At 36.6% G+C, this 25,306-nt stretch overlaps 1 protein-coding gene across 2 annotated transcripts in view; it reads right to left on the bottom strand.

The window, feature by feature from the left end:
• Nucleotides 1-25,306, bottom strand: part of LOC103126472 (lymphocyte antigen 75) — a 196,812-nt gene that overhangs the window by 63,090 nt on the left and 108,416 nt on the right. The window contains exons 30-35 of one of the 2 annotated variants that reach the window (XM_016194421.2): nucleotides 24,744-24,970; nucleotides 23,739-23,907; nucleotides 19,214-19,363; nucleotides 14,656-14,778; nucleotides 12,449-12,616; nucleotides 8,495-10,180 (exon numbers count right to left, since the gene is read on the bottom strand). In XM_016194421.2, the coding sequence (XP_016049907.1) occupies nucleotides 10,002-10,180; nucleotides 12,449-12,616; nucleotides 14,656-14,778; nucleotides 19,214-19,363; nucleotides 23,739-23,907; nucleotides 24,744-24,970 (1,016 nt within the window). In that variant the 3' untranslated portion in view covers nucleotides 8,495-10,001. Of the gene's footprint in view, nucleotides 1-8,494; nucleotides 10,181-12,448; nucleotides 12,617-14,655; nucleotides 14,779-19,213; nucleotides 19,364-23,738; nucleotides 23,908-24,743; nucleotides 24,971-25,306 lie in introns of those variants that run through there. The other variant, XM_060177870.1, reaches the window with a different exon arrangement.

Below are 25,306 nucleotides of genomic sequence, written 5' to 3'. Positions count from 1 at the left end.
TAAAAAATAACTGTTTTGATTTCTTTGTCTGTGATTGGTCCACTTAGGTTTTGTAGTTCTTCTTGGTTCAATTTTGGAAGGGTATATATGTCTAGGAATTCTTCCATTTCTTCCAGGTTTTCTAGCTTGGTGGCATATAGTTCTTCATAGAAGCTTTACATAATTTTTTTTTTGCATTTCTGTAGTGCCTGTTGTGATATATCCCTTATCATTTACAATTCTACTTATTTGAATCTTCATTCCCCCACCCTTTTTGGTGAATTTAGGAAAGGGCTTGTCAATTTTGTTAATTTTTTTCAAAGAACCAATATTTGCCTTATTGATCTTTTGAGTGGTTCTCTTATTTTTTATGTTGTTTACTTCTTTCCTTGCCCTCCATGTGGGTCAACATTGGTGGGCACCACCCCATTCTCTGAAGGGAAGTTGGATCAGTATAATCTTCCACTCAAATAAGATGGGTCCTGCAATGAGTGCAGCCTACAATGTTCCTAGCTGTGACCACAGATTGTGAGCTCAGACCTGAAGTAACGCAAAGGTTTCACAGGCTCCTGTGCTGAATATGGGCCTCAGATCAAATTGATGGGGTTTATAGTTAACAATATTTATATACTTTTCCCATATTTGGGAGTTATTCTATTCCCTGATCCAACTTTATAGTCTTTTTTCCAACTATGACACCATTTTCCCAGATAATGCCTTTGGCCCACCTGCATGTTAGCTGTCTGGCTCAGGCAAAAAATAGTAAAGTCATGGGTCCCTTGGAATATACCTTAAACAGGCCTACTAGCTTTTTCCAAAATGGAGACCCCAAATCTTCATCTGCAATATTCTTGCCTTTAGGTTCATGATTAGTCAACAACCTGTTCTGCTTTATATCTTAATTCTTTCTCAGCCACCAGGTTCCAAATGATACCATGATGCCAACCTCACTTCCCTTGGCAGATGACCCCACCACTGTATCCTGGAGCCCCATCTCCTCAGATCCCTGCCCTACTAGGAAAAGAGAGAGACAGGCTGGGCGTGCCCATGTTCAATAGGGAGCAATTACCGAGTCCAGACCTTCTACCTTCTGCACCCCATAATGATCCTGGGTCCATACTCCCAGAGGGATAAAGAATAGCAAAGCATTCAAGGGAGGGGATTGGATATGAAGTTCTGGTGTGGGAAGTATGTGGAAATGTACTCTTCCCATCCTATTGTCTTATCAATATTTTCATTTTAAAATAATAATTAAAAAAACATGTGACTGATATTAAACATCTATTCAAAATTGGCACAGATTTTTCCACTGTAACTATGATGTGTCTTGGTGTCTCCAGGTCTGGATTGATTATGTTTGGGACTCTCTGGGATTCTTGAATCTTAAAGTCTTAAAAATCTTAAAGTTTTCTTCTATTGTTTCCTCTAGGATGCTTTCTTCCTCTTCCTCTCTTCCTCTCATAGGCTAACTATGCATATGTTATTTCTTTTTTTTTTTTTTTTTTTTTTTAAATTTTTTTTTTTTTTCTTTATATTTATTTATTCCCTTTTGTTGCCCTTGTTGTTTTATTGTTATAGTTATTATTGTTGTTATTGATGTCGTCATTGTTGGATAGGACAGAGAGAAATGGAGAGAGGAGGGGAAGACAGAGAGGGGGAGAGAAAGACAGACACCTGCAGACCTGCTTCACCGCCTATGAAGCGACTCCCCTTGCAGGTGGGGAGCCAGGGGCTCGAACTGGGATCCTTACTAGTCCCTGCGCTTTGCGCCACCTGCGCTTAACCCGCTGTGCTACCACCTGACTCCCGCATATGTTATTTCTTTTGAGGTCATCATATCATGTCTCTGTTGTTATTTTTAGTGTCTCTAATCTCTCTCTTTTTTTTTTTTTTTAGCTCTTTTACCTTCTTAGTTTTCTCTAACTCATTCTCTGCTAATTCTGTTTTCTGCTTCTGCTAGTCTGTTCTCCCTCCTCTAAGCTTCCTTCTTCAGTTCAGTTACTTTTTTTTTTTTTACCTTACTCTTTTACAGTATTAGCTTGTTTTGCTAGCTGGCCTTTAGCTCAGCTGGCCTTTAGCTCAGCTTTCAATTCTCTAATTACCTCCCGATAGCTCATATTTTCTTTCAGGGTCTCATCAGTTATTTCCCTATTTCTGATAGCATTTTCCTCAAAATATTTCCTCACACCTGGTGATTAATGAATCAATTAATATTTGGATATTTTCCTCATTTTTTTGTTGCTTCTGACTTACTTGGAATTTCTTCTGGGCTCCTGTACTGATTTATTGTGATAGTTTCTTTTTAAAAAATTTTTTTCATCACCTTTATTTATTTATTGGACAGAGACAGCTAGAAATCAAGAAGGAAGGGAGTAACAGAGAGGGTGAGAGACAGAGAGACACCTGCAGCACTGCTTACCACTTGCAAAGCTTTCCCTCTGCAGGTGGGAACTAGAGGCTTGAACCTGGGTCCTTGAGCACTGTAACATGTACGCTTAACCAGGTATGCCACCACCTGGCCCCTGTAGTCTCTTTAACTGTTTTAGAAATGACAATTTTTTGGTTTTGTTTGTATTTTTTGTGTCCTCTCTGTTGTTGTTCAGTTGTGTTGTGAGAGGACAAGCCACACCAAGCCAAAGTCCTTTCACAAATGAAATAAAAAAAAAAAACCTCAGAAAATACAAGAATAGCAACAGAGGCAAATATTAACAGTTAACCAAAAAATCAGTTAACTAAGCAACACCTCCACTCCAAAACCAAACCAAAACCAAAACAAGAACAAAAACATATAGAAGCAAACAAAAAGACAAAGCAAGAATACACAATTATAAAATCAACTATCAACTATAAATTCTAGAGATAGTGGGAAATAATAGAAAAGGAGAAGAGAGAGAAACCACTCTGAGTCAGACTTCTTCCACAAGATAAATTACAAACACATGCAAGTGTATACAGAAAAAACAGCAACAAAAGGAAAAAGATTTTTCAAATCAGAGAGGAGGAAAGAAAAAGAAAAAGAAAGCAAGTTTCTCCCACAAGACCACACCCAATCACCAATTAGTGGAAAAACAACAGCTAATTTTGATCAACCCAGAGAGAAAACAGATAACAGAAAAAAAAAAAAAGAAAAAGAAAAAAAGTTTGATAAAAAACTCCTAATAGTCAGTGTTCAGATTAAACTATTCCAGATTGGCTGCTCACAACCCCTTTTCCTCCTTCCTAACCAAAGTAAAAACAAACAATTATAAGAAGCAGCTATGAAACAAACTCAAGAAAGATAGGTAAATTGACCCAAGGGAATCAGACACAGCCATTGGTCCAGGAAGTCAACCACTCAGAGTTCCAGCAATCTTCAAAAAAAAAAAAAAAAAAGGGAGGAGGGGACCCCTTGGTTTGGTAAAAGTTCCCTACCTGAGCTTGGAATCTTGCTAATGAGATTAACTCCACAGGTGGGCCTCCTTCTTTGTATCTGGTTTCCTTACCTCTCTGGCCTGAGGGTTGGTCTTGGGATGGTGCAGAGGGAAGGAGTAAAACTCACAACTCCATGCCTCCTTTTTTCCTTTTCAGCCTCTACTTGCCAGTTGGAAATTCCCAGATTTAAAGCAGCCTCCTTGCAGAAAACAGGCCAGGTGTTGTCTTCAAGCTCCCATCTTGACTCTGCCCTTCCTGATTGTTTTTATCTTAGCTTTCTCACTTGTTTTTTTTGTGAGTCTAGCCAGTGGTTTATCTATTTTATTATCCTTTCAAAGAACCAGCTCTTGGTTTCATTAATCTTCTGGATCTTGTCTCTGGGTTCTATTTAATTAATTTTTGCACTGATTTCGACTATTTCCTTCCTTCTGATGACTTTTGGGTCTCTTTGTTGCTCCTTTTCTAGTTGGCTCAGCTGAGATGTTAGCTAGCTTACTAGGGATCTTCACTGTTTGTTAATATGGGTCTGTACTATAAAGCTTTCTCTTAGGACAACTTTTGTTGTATCCCAGAGTGTGATAGTTGGTGTTTTCATTGTTCTGACTTTCTAGTCCGGGTGAGAAGTGTTTTGATATTAGTTGAAAGACCACATAAGAAAGCAACTAGTTGGGATAAGGGAATTTTTTTCCCCTAAAAATTTACTTGTGATTAATTTAGTTTAGGAAAAAGAGATATCTATATTAAATTTGTCAAGATATGGGTATTATGAGAATATTTCCACTTACATAGAGAGTTAGAGATACCATCATATAGATCATGAGATCTAGTTTAAAATGCCTTTGAGGTCTGGTTAAAATTTGCTTCTTTTTTAAAAAAAAAACTTTTTATTTATTAAAAGGAAACATTGACAAAAACCATAGGATAAGAGGGGTACAACTTTGCACAATTCCCTTGAGTAGGCCTCCATATCCCATCCCCTCCCCTGATAGCTTTCCTATTCTTTAACCCCCTGGGAGTATGGACCCAAGATCATTGTGGGATGCATAAGGTTGAAGGTCTGGCTTCTATAATTGCTTCCCCACTGAACATGGGCATTGACAGGTCGATCCATACTCCCAGCCTGTCTCTCTCCTCCCCTAGTGGGGAAAAGCTCTGGGGAAGCAGAGCTCCAAGGCACATTGGTGGGGTTGTCTGTCCAGAGAAGTCTGGTTGCATCCTGCTAGCATCTGAGAACCTGGTGGCTGAAAAGAAAGTTAACATAAAAAGCCTGAAAAATTGTTGACCAATCATGGACCTAAGGCTGAAATAGGGCAGATGCAGTGTTGGGGGGATCCTCCATTTTGTAGATAGCTAGTAGGCATATTTTAGTTATATTACAAAGGGCCTGTAGCTATACTAGTGTTTTTTTTGTTTGTTTGTTTGTTTTTGATTGAGCCTGAAATCTGATATGCAGGTAGATCCAAGTTATTGTCTGGGGAGATGATGTCATGGCTGGGAAAAGGACCAGAAAGCTGGATCAGGGAGGAGAGTAGCTCCCTAATATGGGAAAGGGGTATGAATATTATTGACTGTAAACCCCATTGACTTGATGTGATCTGGAGCCCATAATTAGCTTAGGAGCCTGTGTGACCTCTGCATTCCTCTAGATCTGGGCTCACATTTTGTGGTCATGAGTAGAAACATTCCATGCTGCCCCAGTATCAACCCATCTTCCTCAGGTGGAGCATAGAGTATGTTGTCCATCATCCTCCTTCAGAGGATGGAATATTCTCTACCATTGTTGATCCATGTTGAGGGCAAGGTCCTATGGGGGCCCACAAAGGGGTCTATTTTGTTGTTCCTGATAGAAATGACCAGTAACAATGGAGAGAGGGGGAGTTCTAGGAGAGAGTTATAGGCCCATCAAGTCTGTTTGGGAATCTCAGGATTTCCTGATTAGGGCCCCAGCTGGTGGAATGGCCTGATAGTGACTAGAGTCATTGTTAAAGTATGCCTGTCTCTTGACCTTATTCAGCGTCTGCAGTCCTTGCTTTGACAAGGTTAGCTTTGGAATGAGTGAAAGAACTGTATTAGGAAGTAGGTGAGGAGAGTATCTAAGTCTAAGTGGATGCTATTTTATTATAAACTTGATGTCAGTAGACTCACTACAGACTATTGTGTATTTTTGCTTTCATGTATATATTTTGCCCTAATTTATGAATACATGTGAACATATGCTCTATCTAATGGGACCTGGCCTATATCTAGGTTTGGGGACTTTGTTAGGAAGTGAATTTCCTGGAATGGAATTAGAGAATACTATGAAAGGAGAGGTTTCATCTGATTGATGAGTGTGAAGGGTTGGCATTCCATGTCTGACGTCTCTGTACATAGTCTGACATGAAGCATGCTGAGATGGTACTCGTTGCATTAATTGCAAATGCAATATCATTTGGTATGACTTGAGAGAAGCATGCACCACCCCAGGGGTTCCAGGATTAGGAGAAACATAAGCTCTATAGAAGAAGCGGGGGATTCCTGTTGTCTTAGGGTTTAAGAAGACAGTAGATAGTTATTTCAATAATCGCGTTGTTTGGCAATTGGGTTAACTTTGAAAAATCCCTTTGTTAGGATTTGCTGTATCATACACACCATCACTATATTTTATGTCCTTTGACATTATTTGCTTTCTTTTTATCCTCCTCCTTTTTTTATCTGTTATCTCAAGGGCTTCACTGCTTCAGGTTCCAGTATGGTGGGTGCTGTGTTTGAACCTGGGTGACGTGCATAGCAAAACAGATGCACTATTCAGGTGAGCTTTAAGATGAAGATTTAAGATGAAGGTGAACTCATAATTCAACCTTCAGTTCTCTAAAAAGGTTTTAGGATTAAATGAACCTAACACAAAAGCATTGGAAACTGACTTTTTCAGTATAAACTTGATAGTGAGGTCATGCTTAGGAGTTACCAACCGTGCGGGTTGCTTTGTATCCCCACCTCCCTGGCCACAGGCGGGGAAGGGTGAAGCAGCCCCCTGGGAAATCTAGGTGGTCATTGGTATCGTTTCTATGATTGTCCCCTACCCCCTTATCTATACCTGGTTATTAGGTTTATTTGCTTGCTTTTTTTTTTTTTTTGGTAACTAGTTTTGGGAGATGATTTTTTTCCTACATGTGGTAGTTGGACTCACTAGGTAAGACTGGAAAAGATAATGCCAGTTCTCTGATACAGCAGGAAGTAGGGATGGAAAGACAGCTGGGACAGGGTTATGCTGAGGACTTTCAAATAGGTTTCCAATGAAGTTGCAAATATGAACCCAGAACTAGGTATCTGAATTACTGATTTAGAAGTGAAGTGGGTGGAAATGCTCCTGTAGGGAGTAGAAGGAATGAGAAGTAAATAAGCCATAGATGAGGTCTCCACTGGTTCAAAAATTAAAAGATATGTGCCAGAAGAATCTGAAAAGACTAGAATCAAGCATTTAGAGCTATAGAAACGAATGTTTATTCTTTAAAAAATGCACACAAAACTGGGGGAAGTAGAGGCTCTATAGTGGAGATGTGAGGTTCCTGCTGTCTTAGGGTTCAAAAAGACAATCGATAGTTAATGTTATCATCACATTGTTTGGTAATTGGTTTAGCTTTGAAAAGTCCTTTTGTTAGGGTTTGCTGTACAGTACCCAGTATCTTGTATATAGTTGTGCTATTGGTTGCTTCTGATCTACTTGGTCTAGGCTTTTGAGAGAGTCTGCATATCAATTACACAGCCTATATATTCAAAAGATTCAGTTTGTGTTTTGAAAAACTTCGAGACAAACAATTAATTTTCCCCCTCTCGTATTAATTAACTAGTGATTTATATGACTACATTTTACTAGGAGTGTACATAAACACCCTTCCCACCACCAAAAGACTGTGACCCATCCCTCCCACCCACTCCCACCCCCCACTGTCCCAGGAAGCTGCATGTCTACTCCTCACCACAGGGTTTTTACTTTAGTGCCCTACTTACAATTTGGTCAGGTCCTGCTTTTAGTTTCCCTTTCAGATCTTCTTACTCAACTTCCCCCAGTCCTGGAACCCTTGGATAGGGCCCACTTTCCCGTATGCCTCTCCCAATCCATATCAAATAATATTGCATCTGCCGATCACAACCTAACCAACACAACGATTGCCACCTCAACATGCTTCAGCTCAGACTGTGTCCAGAGACTTCACGTGTGGAATGACAACCCTTCAACTTCATTACTCGGGTGAGACCTTTCCTTTCACAGTATACTCTAATTTCATCTCAGGTGGTTCACTTTCTAACAAAGTCCCAAAACCTAGATATACACCAGTTTCTGTGAGAGAGAGCATATGTTCACACGTATCTATAAACTACTGCAAAATATATGCCTGAAAGCAGAAGTGCACTAGAGTTTGCAGTGAGTACCCCCCTAACATTTCATCTCCACTATTCCAAGCTTTGGGTCCATGATTGCTCAACAATTTGTTTGGCTTTGTATGTTAACTCACTTTTCAGTCACCAGGTTCCAGATGTCATCAGGATGCCGGCCAGGCTTCCCTCGACTGAAGACCCCACCAATGTGTCCTGGAGCTCCGCTTCCCCAGAGACCCACCCTACTAGGGAAAGAGAGAGGCAGACTGGGAGTATGGACTGACCAGTCAACACCCATGTTCAGCGGGGAAGCAATTACAGAAGCCAGACCTTCTACCTTTTGCAACCCACAATGACCCTCGGTCCATGCTCCCAGAGGGATAGAGAATGGGAAAGCTATCAGGGGAGGGGGTGGGAAATGGAGATTGTGTGGTGGGAATTGTATGGAATTGTACCCCTCTGACCCTATGGTTTTGTTAATTAATCCTTTCTTAAATAAAAAAAATAAAAAATAAATAAAATGCTATTCTCAGAAAAAAAATGCACACAAAAAACTCAAGATGTTTCACTTTACAATAGCTAGACACTTAACTCCATTTTAAGTGGGGGAAAAAGCCTCCTTTTAAAGGGGGAAAAGCCAGTTTTATTATGGTATCATTATTCTATGTAAGTATATTTTCCCACCTAGTTGGTTTAGTACTTTCAAGAAAGTTTTAATGAGTGTGCAGCTCATGATGCAGGAAACTTAGTCTAATAAGTTTAATAAAAACATTTAAGATCAGCTATATTATAATTTTGGGTTATACTAAAATTATTAGAAAATTATTTATATTTCTATTATAATATAAGCACTCTAAACTTTAACTTAAGTCTATGGAGATTATAAAAATATTCTAAAGTACAAATATAAGTTAAACATTGTAAAGCATTTACTATGTTCTGTAGAAGCTGTTATTAAAAATATGTTTTAAGTGATAAAATTTAAAGTGGTAAATACCAAGCAATCTTTTCTTGATCATTCACATTTTTCAGCATTTTAGTTGTAATACAAGCCTTAGAGTTTCATTATAAAATTTTCACTTTTACAAATACAAGATACACAAGTTCACAGACTTCTCTCTCCTTATCTCATACTAAAAGGCATGAAAATAATAAAAATTTACTAGTCAAATGTTGACATGACACACCTATAGATCATAGAATTCTCAAAAACACATATTCTAAGCTAATTCCCTTTTAAGAGGAAACCATCATATTTGTACATAAGAAAAAAGTACTGCTACAAGGTACCTAATCAACCTAAAACTTCTGTTAAAAGTCAATGTTTCATGAATAAAAGAAAACCTTTATATTTAAATATTATTGGTATGAAATATCTTTGGAATAATGTAAGAGGCATCTTACCAAGAAGTATCTATCATTTTGTTATGTAAAAAAATTAGCATTTGGGAATGCTAGGCAGTGGGTTACATATCATACCAAGCCTAAGGACCTGGTTTTGAGCCTCCACTCCCTGCTTCACGAATAGTGAAGCAGGTCTGCATGTGTCTTTCTCTCTTCCTCTCTATCTTCCAATCCATTTATTTTCTCCCTGTTCTATGTAGTAGAAATTAGGAAAGAAAAAAAAAAAAAGGAAAATGGTTACTGGGAGCAATGGATTTGTAATGGCTACTGGGAACAATGGATTTGTAATGGCTACTGGGAACAATGGATTTGTGGTGCTGGCACCAAGCCCCAGAAATAACCTTAGTGGTAATATATATATGTATGTATATATATATTATGTAAAACATGTCTCATTAATTAATAGTTTCCTCTAAATACTGCAACTTACTATTTTAAAACAATATTGGTATTATTTACAGTTGTGATTTTGCTTTGAGGTATTTTTAATATTGCATTTGACCAGATGTTCTTAAAGAGGAAATTGTGCAATATAGCAGTCTGACAATTTAAAGTTGAACTTCAGTTCCAGTATTGGTTCCTCTCCATTCTATTAAATAGAGTTATAAATAAATAAGATATTTCTGTGGGTAATTAATTTTCTGAGATCAGACAAGATGGGGCATGTTTAGGGTGGTACGGCCGCAGATGTGAGTAATTGTGGGTACCAGTATAGCTACTAAACAACTGAAAAAGAACTTAAAGACATCTGCTTTCAAATTGAGTAAATACTGACACTGGGAACATTTTAAATAATTGGCTCATTTCCCCCAATATGTTAGTGCAAATAAGCAAATGTTTTGAAGAATTTAATCATGGAAAGAAGGAAGCATAATTTCATCTTCATTCACTCCTTGTTCATATCGAACTGCAGTAAAGCTCACCAAGTAGAAGCGATTTTTTTTGAAAAGGAACCAAACCAGTCCGATGATGAGAGCTAAGACACAGAGCACAGCAAATGTGATAGCAATTGCTCTGTAATCAGGGCCTAGAATAGGGAAAGGTTTGACATTGAAGAAGAGAATATAAAAGTAGTCATTATTGATTTTATACATTAGGCTGTATATCACATATGTAAATCCTATACAAATTAGATAAAATATATACCTAATTGTTTCATAGTATTAAAACAATTCAAATTTACCATCACGTAAGTGCTTTCTTTTCAAATTTAAGTTTTCATGCAAGCCCTCTTAACTGCTATAGCAGTTTTCTTCCAAAGAAATTAAAGCACTATCATTATCTTCACTTTCCTTTTCCATCAACTCTCAATATACTACACTACTTTGATAAGAAATAGCTAAAAATTGTAATATTTCTATGTTTGATGTGCCTATGATCAATTAACTTTAAAATTTAGGATGAGCTCTTTTAGTATATATTTACTTACTTAGTTACTATTGTCCCAGGCCCCTTTTTGTACTCTGCGGAGATGGACTCATTACACCCATAAATTAAATACTTTCTTTGTGCATATCTCCTTTCTTTCTCATAAGTGCTAAGACAAATCTTAGTTTACACTACCCCAACACTGCTCCTATTCACAGTTAACAATTTCCCAATCACTTTCCATTCCATTCAGAACAGAACTTGAACTTCTGACCTTTGTTTACAGAGCCCTAGGGTTTGGTATCTGTTTACCTTCCATTTTTTTCCTTGAGCAATCATTGAGCTCATTCTGTCTTTACTTCATTTAGTTCATTAAGCACTGGTATTGTTGCCCAGTATTCCTTTTCTCCTGATATTTAATGAGCTAACCTTTTAGATTTTAGCTTTAATGCCTTCTTCCCTTGATAATCCACTTTAAGTAGGCTTTGAATATAAAGGTTACAACTATATGGTCTTTTTCTCTTTTTCAAAAATTGACCTTAGTTACGCTTTATCAGTCTTCCTCCACTAGACTGCAAAATGACTGAGGACAGGCATCTTATTTGTAGGATACATACTAGAACATACAACATGGCATGGCATACAGAACATTAAATACTTATTAAATAAATCTATGATTATATTTTAATGCTAGATCTTTAAAAAATATTGTGTAAGGTTTGTGGTGCTTTCTCTAGAAATTAAGTTATTAAGCTAGGATTTCATTATTTTATGCATCAATTAATGATTAAATATAAATTCAGATTACGATGACTTCCTATATATACCTTCAACATTTTAAGAAATTAGATTAGTTTTATGGGAATCATGAGAAAGAAGCAAACTATATATAAGGATTTATTTCCAAGCTCTTGCTTCTATTCCATTGCTATATGTTAGTTTTCCTTTATATTGGTATAATACTTTGTAATAAATTTTGAAACCTATAATTACAAATTCTAAAGCTTTGTTATTTTTCATTTTTATTTATTACTGTTATTTTGCTGTTCATAGTCCTGTGAGAGACTTTGTCAATTTTAGATGAAGTATCTATTTCTTTTAATTTAGTGAGATCTACAGAGAGAAACATGCATGCACACATGCAACACACACACACACACACACACAACTAGAGCACTCTAGCTTATGGTGAACCTATGACCTCAAAGCCTCAAGCATAATGATTTTGCATAACAATTATGCTGTCTACTTAGCCTGAGAAAGAAAGAAACTAACTATAGATTGAGACCCTTGAATCTTAACACATTTAAACTGCAGAATAAAATACATTTCTGAACAGTTTCAAAGAAACTGCCTCCTTAATACTACAGCAGCTTCCATTCTTTTTTTTATCAAATTTTTGTTGTTGCCACCAGGGTTACTACTAGGGCTAAGTGCCTGCGTGACCACCATCCATAGCTCCTAGTGGCCATTCAAATTTTATTTTATTCTTTTCCCTTTTCTTTCTTTTTATGACACAGACAGAGAGAAACAGAGAGGGGGGAGAGGGGGATAGAGGAAGAGAGAAAGAAAGACTCCTGCAGCACTGCTTCACCACTCATGAAGCTTTACTCCCATAGGTGGAGACCAGAGACTTGTGCCTGGGTCCTTGCACATGTGCGCTCTACCTAGTGTGCCCCTATTCAGCCTCAAGCTTCCATTCTTTTTAAGAAAGAATTCTGCAAAGTTTAGATGGTTTAAAGCTTTACCTGTATATTTATTATGCCTTGTTAACTATTTTTCCAAAGCGAAGAATCTATGAATATCAAGATATTTTTGTATATACTTTAAGTACTAAATATGTTAGAAATAAGTATAAAAATTTGCAGATAACTGTTTATTTCTTTGTCTAGTATACAAAGATGTTAGATTCAGGTTACATACTTACCCAGAGGAACTTTGCAGACAACTCTCCCATAACCATTTGAACATTCAACTTTTTTCCAAGTTTCATTTGAAGCTAACAAAATGCTACATCTCCCACTATTACTCTTACTTTTATCTGCCCATTTGACAAATGATGCTCTTGTTCCATCCAACCAATGCCAAGATTGATCTAAAGAAAGTAAATACAACTGTATTTATTGCTATTAAATTACTAAGGTAAATAAAGTATGTGGTTCATATAATTCATTTATCTACAACTATGCTGTTACAAGTAAAAATAAAAGAAATCAGTGACTGGAGAGGTGGCCCAAGTGTATAGGCAGAGCACACTCATCACATATGTGAGGCCTTGGATTCAATCCTGACCATTGTATGTGATGAGGCAGTGCTCTGGCTGCTCTCATACAATTAAATATTTAAAAAAATAAAAATTTAAAACTGAACTCTTCAGTTGCATCTGTCACACACATTTCAAATGTTTATTAGCATGCACACACACACACATATGTCTTCCAACTCTGTAGAGTTCTACTGGATAGCACATATCATGAATGTGGTACGTTGGTTAAAAAGCAGAATGCTTGCACACTTACTGTGTGAAGGATAGATTTCTTTACTTTTAATGTTTTTATTTTTTATTTATTTTATTTTTTATTTTAGTAGGAGAGAGATACAGAAAGACCAGACATAGTATTGCTCAGCTCCAGTTTATGGTGGTTCTGGAGATTAAACCTGAGAACTCAGAGCCATTCGCATGAAAGTCTTTTGCATCACCATTATGTTGTCTCCCTAGCCCAAGAGATAGATTTCTACAGCCTTGTATCTTCCCTTTAAAAAACCTGTATCATTAAAGATGTGCCAGTGAAAGTTGTAGATGCTATCATGACACCAATCTGACTTCCCTGAGAAGACAAACTCATCAACGATGTGGAACCCCACCTCCCTAGAGCCCTACCCCTCTAGGGAAAGATAGAAACAGACTGAAAATATGGATGGACCTGCCAATGCCCATGTCCAGCAGAGAAACAATTACAGAAGCACCCTATAGAGATCTTTGGTCCATACTCCCAGAGAAATAAAGATTAAGAAAGCTTTCAATGGAAGGGATGGCATATGGAACTCTGGTGGTAGGAATTGTGTGGGATTATACCCCTCTTATCCCACAGTCTTGTCAATCATTATTAAATCACTAATAAAAAGTGGAAAAAAAAAAAGATGTACAGGTGAAAGATGGAGAATTCAGTAGTGTATCTTCACCATGACACCATTTTGTTTTCTAGCTGAGGTAGCACCACCATGTGGTGGTAATGCAAACACAATTTATAATTAATTTAGAGAATTCATTTATTTTTTGTCAAGTGCTTAATATTTTGGAATCTACATTTATTTCAGTTATTTACACTTCAAATCTTCATAGAATATGAAGAGACACTCCATTCCATTGGATTTTTTACTCTCAATTCAATCTTTATCTATTCTACATTTACACTATTATCCCTTAAATCTCTTGTAATCAATTCTCTGTGATTTTACTTAGTTTGGAAAAACATCACTGTTACCACTGATGTTCTCTTGTGACTCAGAAAGTGGCACAGTGAATAAAGTGTTTTACTTGGAAGCATGAGGTCCTGAATTTGATCTCTTATATGACAGAATAGTGCTCCTCTCCCTCTCCCTCTCTCTTCTCCCTCTTGCCTTCTCTATTTTCATCTCTCTCTTCTTCTCTCTAGGCCTTCTCTCATTAATAAATATTAATAAATAAAATTAAAAATAAGGATGTTTTTCTTTGGGAAAAATGTCCTAAGAGGTAAGGTAACAAGATGAAGAGAACTTTTTGAATAATGGATTTATAATCTATAAAAACAGAATGATAAAAAACAGAAAGAAGTAAGTGACAGGCTATTTGTAGGGACATGTATACCACTTTAGAAAAAAATATATCCTTGTTGTCTTACATACTTTAGGAGTAAGTCTCTAGAACAATTCCAGTTGTTTTAACTTGTTTTTCCATTTCATTACTGGCATTCATTATTACTAATAAGCCATTCAGAATTATAAGCCTTCAATATGGTCAGTAGACCTTGCTTATTCATCATGAAGCAGCACTTAAACTAGCCAGCACTTAACATTTTCTTAACACGAGTTGGTGTTTAGAATAAGATGGAATTGTCTTTCCCTACCATACACACATACAATTATGTCACTTACCAGCAGATAATAGAGATAATCCAAGCCAAATTCTCATGGTAATATTATTATTCTCTCTCATCAGCCTGCTTACAAATTTATTCTCACCTTCATTCTTTATGGTAACAACAGTAGCATAATGATCTGTTGAAGGAAAACAAACACCCAAATAATTTGTTTTATGGGAAATTTGAGAAGTGGTTTGTTTTAAAAAAAGAACATTTGGAAAAAAAATATATCAAGATCAATTGAGATAATAAAGCTTTACATAAAAAATGCTTTTGAAGTCTGATATTTATGTCAGATTTTAAAATAAATAACTTCCAGCACAGATAAAAATGGTTTTATATTAAAACATTATGTTGACACTTTTAAACGTCTTCAAAATGTTCAACTGGTTCTATTTTTTAAATATTGAAACTGCCCAACAAGTGATATCTTTGTGTATACTTAGTCATAAGAAGTAGGTTACATGGTGCTAGAAATATGCATTTTCCCTTTGATTAAAAATTATTTATTTGATAGGACAGAGAGAAATTGAGAGGAGGAGGGGAGATAGAGAGGGAATGAGAAAGAGACCTGCAGCACTGCTTCACCTTACATGAAGCTTCCTTCTGCAGGTGGGGCCTAGGGATTTGATCCTAGGTCCTTATGCATTGTGATGTGTGTGCTCAACCAGGTATGCCACACTACCTGGCTCCCTTTGGGTTTTCAATACTTTCTTTTTTATTTATTTTTTGCCTCCAGGTTTATTGCTGGGGCTCGGTGCCTACACTATGAATCCACTGTTCCTGGAGGCCATTTCAAACCCCATGTTTGTTGCCCTTGTTGTCATTATTATTGTTATCATTGCTGGATAGGACAGAGAGAAATCAAGAGAGGAGGGGAAGACAGAGAGGGGGAGAGAAAGATAGACACCTGCAGACCTGTTTTGCCGCTTGTAAACCGACCCCCCTGCAGGTGGGGAACTGGGGGCTCCAACTGGGGTCCTTGTGCTTTGCGCCCTGTGAGCTTAACCTGCTGCGCTACTGCCCGACCCCCTTCAATACTTTCTTTCAAAAAAACATTTATTTGGGGGCTGGGAGGTAGTGCAGCGGGTTAAGTGCACATGGTGCGAAGTGCAAGGACCAGTGTAAGGATCCTGGTTTGAGCCCCTGGCTCCCTACCTGCAGGGGAGTCGCTTCACAAGTGGTGAAGCAGGTCTTCAAGTGTCTGTCTTTCTCTCCTCCCCTGTCTTTCCCTCCTCTTTCCATTTCTCTCTATCCTACCCAACAACAATAACAACAACAACAATAATAACCATGAAAATGATAAAAAACCAAGGGAAAATTTGTTTTTATTTATTTTTTATATTTATTTACTTATTAGTTGGAGACAGCCAGAAATCAAGGGGAAGGGGGAGGCAGAGAGGGAGAGAAATAGACACCTTCAGTACTGCTTCCCCACTTGAAAACCTTTTCCCCTGCAGGTGGAGACTGGGGGGTTGAACCTGGGTCCTTGTGCACAGTAACATGTGTGCTCAACCAGGTTGGGCCACCACCAGGCCCCAACAAACATTTTTTGAATAGTAAGCCTAGCTTTAAATTTATTTTTATTAATACGAAAATTAAGGCAATATTAACTACTGGCTAGCCTCTGTTTCTTTTCAATATTACTTTGTACGTATTATTGTCATGGACATTATAAATTATTAAATATAGTGTAGAATTTAAAGATTATTCTTGAAGTTTAATAGGCAGCCTTTTACCTACAGAGCAAACACTATCATCACTAACATCAGGTAAGGAATTGAAATAAAATAATAACTAGATATGGAAAGCAACCATATATGGACTCAAGTAACCTTCAATAAGCAGTAGGCCTATACATGTTTTAATCAAAGCATTTCTTTCATAGTGGGAGGTATTTTAAGAAAGAAGACTGGGGAGATGGCTCAGCAGTATAGCACGGGCTTTGCATGTGTGCAGACCTGAGTTTGACTGACCTGAGTTTGATAAGAAAACAACAAATTTAAAAAAGACCATGTAAGAGGATAATTTTAAAAAATATTTTCATTAGAGAGTTTTTACTGAAATTGTTATAAAAATGTAAAATAGGGCATGTGGCGTGAAGCCCAAGAACTGGCGTAAGGATCTCGGTTTGAGCCCCTGGCTCCTCACCTGCAGGGGAGTCGCTTCACAAGTGGTGAAGCGGGTCTGCAGGTGTCTGTCTTTCTCTCCCTCTTCTGTCTTTCCCTCTTTTCTCCATTTCTCTCTGTCCTATATAACAATGACAACATCAATAACAACAACAATAATAACTACAACAACAATGAAAAACAACAAGGGCAACAAAAGGGAAAATAAAAAAAAACAACAACTAAACAAATGTAAAATAGGGTGGTCTGGGAGGTGGTGTAGTGGTAAAACTTTGGACTCTCAAGCATGAGGTCCCAAGTTCGATCCCTGGCAGCACATGTGCCAGTGTGACTTCTGGTTCTTTCTCTCTCCTCCTATCTTTCTCATAAAATAAAAGTTAGAGAACCTCCCTAGCCCCTGGTTTATGCAAAGATTCTGGGTATATAGGCCTTGTAGAGCTCCTGATAATCTTTCTGCTCTCTCTAGTGATGACCTTCTGACCCCTTCACCCAAACTGGATGAATGGTTCACTAAGTGAACTCTTAATGTGAATTAATCTTAATTTCATTGGCACATAATTTTGCTGACTATTTTTATGTTCTGTAATATTTATATAATAAAGTTTTATCAATTAAAAGTTATCAAGTTGGAAAAGAAAAAAAACTGAATGAAGTAGTACTTTGTGCTCTTTCTCTTCTTACTTTACTCTTTTAATAAAAGATAAAATTGACAAAGGAAAGTCTTTAGTTCTTTCAAGAATACCACAATGCTTTCAATGTTACCTTGTCTAATATCACACTGTTCCATAGAGGATGATATTATCACCATTTTGTAGACGAGGAAACTGAAGCTTATGAAAGTTAAATAAATTGGCCAAGTTTATGTAAGTACCTGGTTACAGAATTAGAAAGCCAATCCCAATCTTTCTAATGATAAAAATAGTTTACATGGACAATTTCACTTCCTTTTCATTCTTATAAACCAACCCTTTGAAGTAATATTTAATTCTTAGTGTTCAAATGAGAAAACTGAAACAATGATATAACTTCCACAATAATATTCATCTGATAAGTGTAGAAGCTAGGATTTGGGCACAGACATGTTTCTTCCAAGGCTAAGTGCTTAGCCCCACACTGTAGTGAAAGCTAAACTTTTTTACTCTCCCTTAAAGGAAAGAATGTGACTTTCAAAACACACACACACACACACACACACACACACACACACACACACACACACACACACACTATAATACATAAACTACACATATGTAGTTAACCATACACATACACATACACTATAGTACCTAACCTACACTTATGTAGTTAACCACTATCAAGGAGATTTTAAATCAGCCAGATGTTTCTACAATGGTCAGCAAAAATAAACAGAGATTTTAAGTTCTATATTCATAGGTAATTTTCTAGCTAAAAGATGCAAGTCTTTGTATTAGTCTAGGTGATTTCCCTAAGAGACTGTTCACAATTTAACTGTAGTATAACCTTACTGTGGGAAAGAGTCAATCATTGCTGCCTTTTCACTTATATCTGAAAACAGAATGTTCTGGCCCTTACGGTGTTCAGAGTATGTGGGCCATCCCTCTTGCAAATTAGATGAAAAACCCAAATTCTTTGGCTTGTTAATCTAGTCATACCAAGTTTACTTATTTATAAGTAAACAATGGCAAAGTCTACAGTTTGGAAATCTACTGCTGACCCAACTTTATAAAGAATTAATACTAAACAGCTTCCCCTAAGTATATCTAGTTAAAAACCAAATCAGTTGTCAGTATCTTCAAATAACTGTTCACCTAACATTTTCAGTGGATTTTAATCTATATTTTAAAATTTATTTTTCCATTGTGCTACCTTCCAGACTGCAAAAACATTTTTTTTTTTTTGCCTCCAGGGTTATTGCTGGGGCTCTGTGCCTGCACCAGGAATCCACTGCTTCTGGGGGTCATTTTTTCCCCTTTTATTGCCCTTGTTGTTAATTGTTGTTGTTATTGCTGTCATTGTTGTTGGATAGGACAGAGAGAAATTGAAAAAAAAATAAATAAAATTTATTTTTCTGAGAGATTCTAGTTCATTGATCCTTATATGTAGTGCTAGGGATCAAACTCAGGGTCTCTTTACATGTGTAAGGCATTCACTCAACCCTCTGATCCATCTATCACCTGCCTTGCAATTTTTATTCTATCTCTCCCCATTTACTTCTATATGCACTTACTCTTACCTTGATCATTTTTAATGCCTATTTCAATATTTCACTGGGTTCTGATATTATAAAATACTTGAACTACTTCATCATCACAGTACAATTAGATTATAATGTTATTACAAATATGGAAAGCTTTAGAAATATTTTCAGAACTATGATCATTATTACAAATATTATCTCCCTAAGAAAAATTTCAGAGATTAAATTATTGAGTCAGACAAAATTAACATAATTTAACTTACCAAGTTCTGAACAAAACCTCCTGGCTTCTGAGAAATTGTGCAATGCCCGATCATATGTGTAACAGTGGCCCTCATATGAGATCCACTGTAATTCCTTCTGTTTAGCTGTTGGACACCTTGATGAGTATGTATAAGAAGATACCTCTTTGACTGTAAAAATGTTAGACATAAGTATAAAAGGGCACAGGTAATAAGATTAACATCTAAAACTTCACTAAATGTTTCTATTTGGCCCATAAGATAGGGCACATGTGCACAAGTATCCATAAGTTGGGGGGAAATATATATACCTTAAAGTAAAAGTGTACAATAGTCTACAGTGACTCAGTAAGTGTAGCAAGCAAGTAGAAAGACCCAAAAAGGATATCATAAGATACTTAATCAAATATTTTTCTACTTAAATATAGATACACTCCTCACCTACTCCTATTTCACTTCCCTCAATTACTCTAAGTAAAACCGTGTCAGATAAAGTAAGGACTACAAAAGCTGTATGAGGGCAAGGGACTGGCATACATTAATGATGGTCCTTTGGTCACTACCAGGCCAACCCTTTTATTCGGGGTTCTAGTTAATCCTGGGACTTCCATATAGATATGATGGTCGTAGACCTCTATCAGATCCCTGTCTCCATCATCAATGGTCATCTCCATCAGGAACATCATAAACCCTTTATAGGCCTCTACAGGACATTGTCCTCAATGTAGAACAATAGTGGTAGAAATTGCTCCACTCTCTGAAGGGAGGCTGGGTCCACATACTCTGCCACTTGAGGAAGCCTGGAATGTTCCTAGCTATGATCATGGAATGTGAGCTTAGACCTACAGGGATGCAGAGGTTACACAGGCTCCTGTGCTAAATGTGAATAGACATGGGCCCGAGATCAGATTGACGGGGTTTAGTGGTATTTATATACTTTCCCCATATTTGGGAGCTACTCTCTGCCCTGATCCAGCTTTCTAGTCTTATTCCCAACTCTGGCACCATCTTCTCACATAATACTCCTAGCCCACCTGCATGTTAGATGTTAGATGCTTAGTAAAAAATTAGTAAAGTCATGGGCTGTTTGGAATATACCTAAAATAGAATTCCTATCTCTTTCCAACATGAAGATCTCAGATTTCATCTGCTATATATTTTTTGCCTTTAAGTTCTTGATTATTAAAAAACTTGTTATGCTTTATATCTTAATGCTTTTCAGCCACCAATTTGCAGATGCTTCTACATTGCCAACCTGACTTCCCTGAGCAGACAACCTCACCAATGTGTCCTGAAACCCCACCTCTCCAGAGCCCCACCCAACTAAGGAAAGAGAAATAGGTTTGGGGTATGGATAGATCTGTCAATGCCCATGTCCAGTGGAGAAGCAGTTATAGAAGCAAAACCTTCCAGCTTCTGTTCCCCATAAAGATGTTTTCAGAGCGATAAAGAAGAAGAAAACTTCCGATGGACCTGAGAGGATATGGAACTCTGGTGGTGGGAAATATATGGAATTGCACCCCTCTTATTCCACAATTTTGTTAATAATTATTAAATCACTAATAAAAATTATTTAAAAAATTTAAAACAGAAAAAGTTCCTATTTGAATTTGTGGTCTCTGTGGGTAAGAAGCATTAACCTGTATACCTACCAGAGAAATCTATGACCCATACTTTTAAAGAGTTTATTGATACATTCTCAGTAGCTTTTAAGAAACACCATTTTAGAAGATATAGAAAAGTACAATACTTAATTCTCTCAGAGGGATTTAGACTAAAGTAAAAACAACAGGAAGAAGAGGAAAGAAACAAAGACAGGCTGGGAAGGCCTGCAATTGCTCTGAAATTATGAAAATTCTTTCTTGCTTTGGGATCATTTTCTTAATCACCACATTTTTAAAAATTTACAAAATTTAAAAATCACACTGACAAACACCCTATCACCTGGGACCCTAATCAGGGAATCCTAGGATTCTCCCTTTGATAAGATGGGCCTAGACTTTTAATAGATCTCTCTCCAGCAACACTGGTCACTTCCATAAGGAACATCATCATAAGCCCCTTTGTAGGCCTCTCTGGGACCCTGACCTCACTATAAAGTAGCAGTGGTAGGGACTGACCCACTTTCAGAAGGGAAGATAGGTCACCCTACTCTGCCATTCGAAGAAGACTAATCCTGAAGTGAGGGCAGTCTAGAATGTTCCCAGCTGTGACCATCAACTGTGAGCTCAGACTGACAGGGACTTGGAGATTATATAGGCCCTTGTGCTAAATATGAATATACATGGAGCCTGGGGTAGATTGATGTGGTAAACATTTAATTGTATTTATATATTTTCTTCAAGTTTGGGAGCTACTTTTTGCCCTAGTCCAGCTTGCTAGCCCTCTTCTCAACTCTGACACCATCTTCCCAGACAATATTTTTAGTCCACCTCCATGTTAGCTCAAGCAAAAATTACCAAAGTCATGGTCCCCTAAGGACATACCTAAAATAGACTTCCTCATTTCTCTACACCCTAAAATCCCAGTTCTCATATAGTCCTATAGTTCATGTTTATTAAAAAAATTGTCTTACTTTATATCTTACTACCTTTCAGCCACCAAACTGCAGATACTACTCTAATTTGATCCTAAACTCCTTGGGTAAACAACTTCATCAATGTGTCCTTCACTTCTCCAGAGCCCTATCCCACTAGGAAATGATAGCAACAGGCTGGGGCTATGGATCAACCTGCCAATGTCCATGTCCAGTGGAGAAGCAATTACAAAATCCAGAACTCTCACCTTCTGCATGTGAAAAAAGACTTTTGGTTTATATACCAGAGGTGGAGAAATGTTAGGGAAAGATGACTCTGAAACCAAATTACATAAGGTCCCTGAGAGAGAAGAGGAAAAAAAGAAAAACTCTTGGAAATAATATTAGGTATAGGTATGGTTTAGAAAGGAAGAGAACGCAGGGCCACAGAAAAAAAGGACAATATACATATATATGTATATTTATTAAATATAGATAGATAGTTATAGAAATAATACTCAACCCATATCTGTGATCTTGGGAGAACTATTGCAGTGTCCAGTGGAAGGAATAAAGACACAGAATTCTGCTGGTGGGAACAGTGAGGAATTATACCCATATTATCTTATAACTTTGCAAGTCAATATTAAATCACTAATACACTAATAAAAAATAAAAATTAAAAAAAATTATATATAAATCACACTGACAAGCAAAGATTTCATAATTTCTTCACAAAGTGCAATAAATCAGAAAAGCAAAATATGTTTAAAACAGGTAAGAGTAGGCATGACTTCCTACCTTTCAAAAATTCTCTTTGCTTTCATTTAAACCATTTAATTTTTGTTTGTGGTATATAGTACAAGAAATCTGTGTGGTAAAGTTTATAAAAATTACAGTTTATTACCTAGAAAGAAAGGCCTTATGATACCTTGAAAGTGAATTGTCAGCATCATATTGGTGAAGTACAGATGATATGAACCAAATATCTGATCTGATATGATCAGTTATCTTACCTAAACTATCACTTTATAACATATTCTGCCCATCCTGCATCATACTTTCAATAACTGATGATGTTTTCTACTTTCTTCAATTTCTAGGTTGGTAGTTTTTATTCAAGGTTCCAGTGATTTCTAAAGAATGGCAATTCAGTTGGTCCAGGAGGTGGTACAATGATAAAGCTTTGTACTCTCAAGCATGAGGTCCTGAGTTCGACCCCTGGCAGCACATGTACCGGAGTGATATCTGGTTCTTTCTCTCTCCTCCTATCTTTTCCATTAATAAATAAATAAATAAAATCTTAAAAAAAAAAAAAGAATGGCAATTCAGTTGCTGTTTCCTTCTTTAGAGTGTGTGTGTGTGTGTGTTTTTATGGCTCTTACTTCCTTTTACTATACCTCTATCTTCTACTTTCTCAGTGGGGGTTGGTCATTTTAGAAATTTTGTTATTTGACCTTTTCTACTCACTAATGCCACTATTTTGAACTCCAAGTCTTTCTTTACTTTCAGCAAGGTAAATCTTCTGAGGTATTTTCCAAATACCTCAAATCCAGTCCTTTTTAATTTTTATTGCTTTTAAAAAAGCATTTAATGGGAGGGGTGTGTGTGTGTGTGTGTGTGATGATTTACAGTACAGTTGCTGATATATAGGTATAATTGCTCATCTCCCCGTGACAAGTTGCAAAACATTCTCATGTCTAGGTAAGGTCTTTTCTTTCCATGCACTGGAAACTGAAAAGTCTTTACCACTTCCCACCTTTTCCTCCTCTAGAGACCTTTGTTTTTGTGCAACCCTTTTTAAAAGATACATTTCAGCCTTTGAAAAAAATTCCCAAGTGAAATTAGAAAAGCTAGAGCACAGCTTACTTAATGATAGAATAATTAAAAGTTTTAGAAACAAATTCCCTGAATGAGTATATTGTATGTTTTTCTTCACAGCGTATCAAAATTACTTTTACTATTAATTCATGAGCCTAAAACGAGTATCATACACTAGTAAGTACATAATTATTCAAAATTAAGTCTTACGTTTTGTAGGTTTATAGCAAATAGCTCCATCTTTAACAGAGTTGCATTTTTCATGTTTCCAAACTCCCTTTGGATCCACAACAACACAATTTCCAACAGACTTTTTATTTTTCCATGGAATATAGTCAAATGGACTGCCATCAGACCATTCAAAACTTGATTCCTTTCCCTGTTTTAATAATAATAGAGATAGAATAAATGAAGATATGACTTTAAGTATAGCAAAAAAGAACATACATACTTTAAGAAAATTGGAATGGATGTTACTAACTCATTTAGAAGTGTAGTTGCTTTTTCTATATTTATTTGAGAGTTTCTGACACAATTCAAATAGGACTCCAATTTTTAGAGATTGAGCTAATATACTCTGGGTTTATTCTTTTTATAGTTGAGTTTGTAAAACACTTGAACTGATATACAAATGGCTAAAATTTGTCTCAACTACTGATTTACAATCTCAATCTTCATGTTATTCTGAATACTGTTTTCTATGTTTTATGGTTTGGGTCTCTGTAGGGGATGGAAGAGTAAAATACTGCCCAAGAAATTCAAATGGGAAGATATCTTCTGATTTTTCTTTGATTCTATAATCACAGTTTTACAAATGAATAAATAAGTTTGCAAAGGCTAAATAATGTGTTCACAATTACCCAACAGGTAATTATAGAACTCAGGTTTTCCTGATTTTGTGCTAGTCTATTTTTATGACCATTCCAATTGACCAGACACAAATGTGTTACACAGGTGTTGTGAAAATAAAAATCTATGGGGCTCTTAGGATGGCCTGGAGCAGATGCTGTAGTTTCAGGCCATTTGTGCCAGTGCATTATACAAATGTAATCTTCTATTTGTTTCATGTTGTGAAAAGATAAGAAAGCATTATGCTGTACAAATTGAGTTACAGGACTTAGTCTGATATTACATTTTGAGCCAATATTTTATGCTTAAATTTCAAACCTTCAAAGAAATAAATATGAGAGATTTCTAGAACAAAACAAGACTTACATCATGACTTGAGAGTCCAACCCACAGTGGAAATCCATCACGTTTCACAATATCTTCCAGAAATTGCTGGCCATGTTGATCATGAACACTTGCCAAATGACTTCCATTTTGAGAACACATACTTAATGCTTCATACCATGTTACCTTTCTTTGAATAACATTATAAATACCATCTTCATGTGGAATCAGCTGTGGCAGAGTAGTATTATATTCTTCCTTATAGTCAACTATAATATTTAAAAGTATTAACAATTAAATTATTTAAAATATACATTTTGTATAAGATTGGACATACAATCATATTAATGGTTAAATAAAATTAATTATATTAGTAGGGGTAATAGTATGTATATTTTTCTTATGGTCACAGCACATGTAATAGACTCAAGTATTATCAGATGTCTAGACTAATAGAAACATAAGGATACGCTTTCATTTAATTTATGGTATATAAATTGAGTTACAGGGAGCTGGGTGGTAGCACAGTGGGTTATGTGTACATGGTGCAAAACGCAAGGACCAGGATCAGGAACCTGGTGCGAGACCTGGTTCCCCACCTGCAG

The sequence above is a fragment of the Erinaceus europaeus genome, chromosome 18 (assembly GCF_950295315.1).
Source record: "Erinaceus europaeus chromosome 18, mEriEur2.1, whole genome shotgun sequence".
Lineage (NCBI taxonomy): Eukaryota > Metazoa > Chordata > Mammalia > Eulipotyphla > Erinaceidae > Erinaceus > Erinaceus europaeus.
This window is presented reverse-complemented; position numbering and strand designations above follow the sequence as displayed.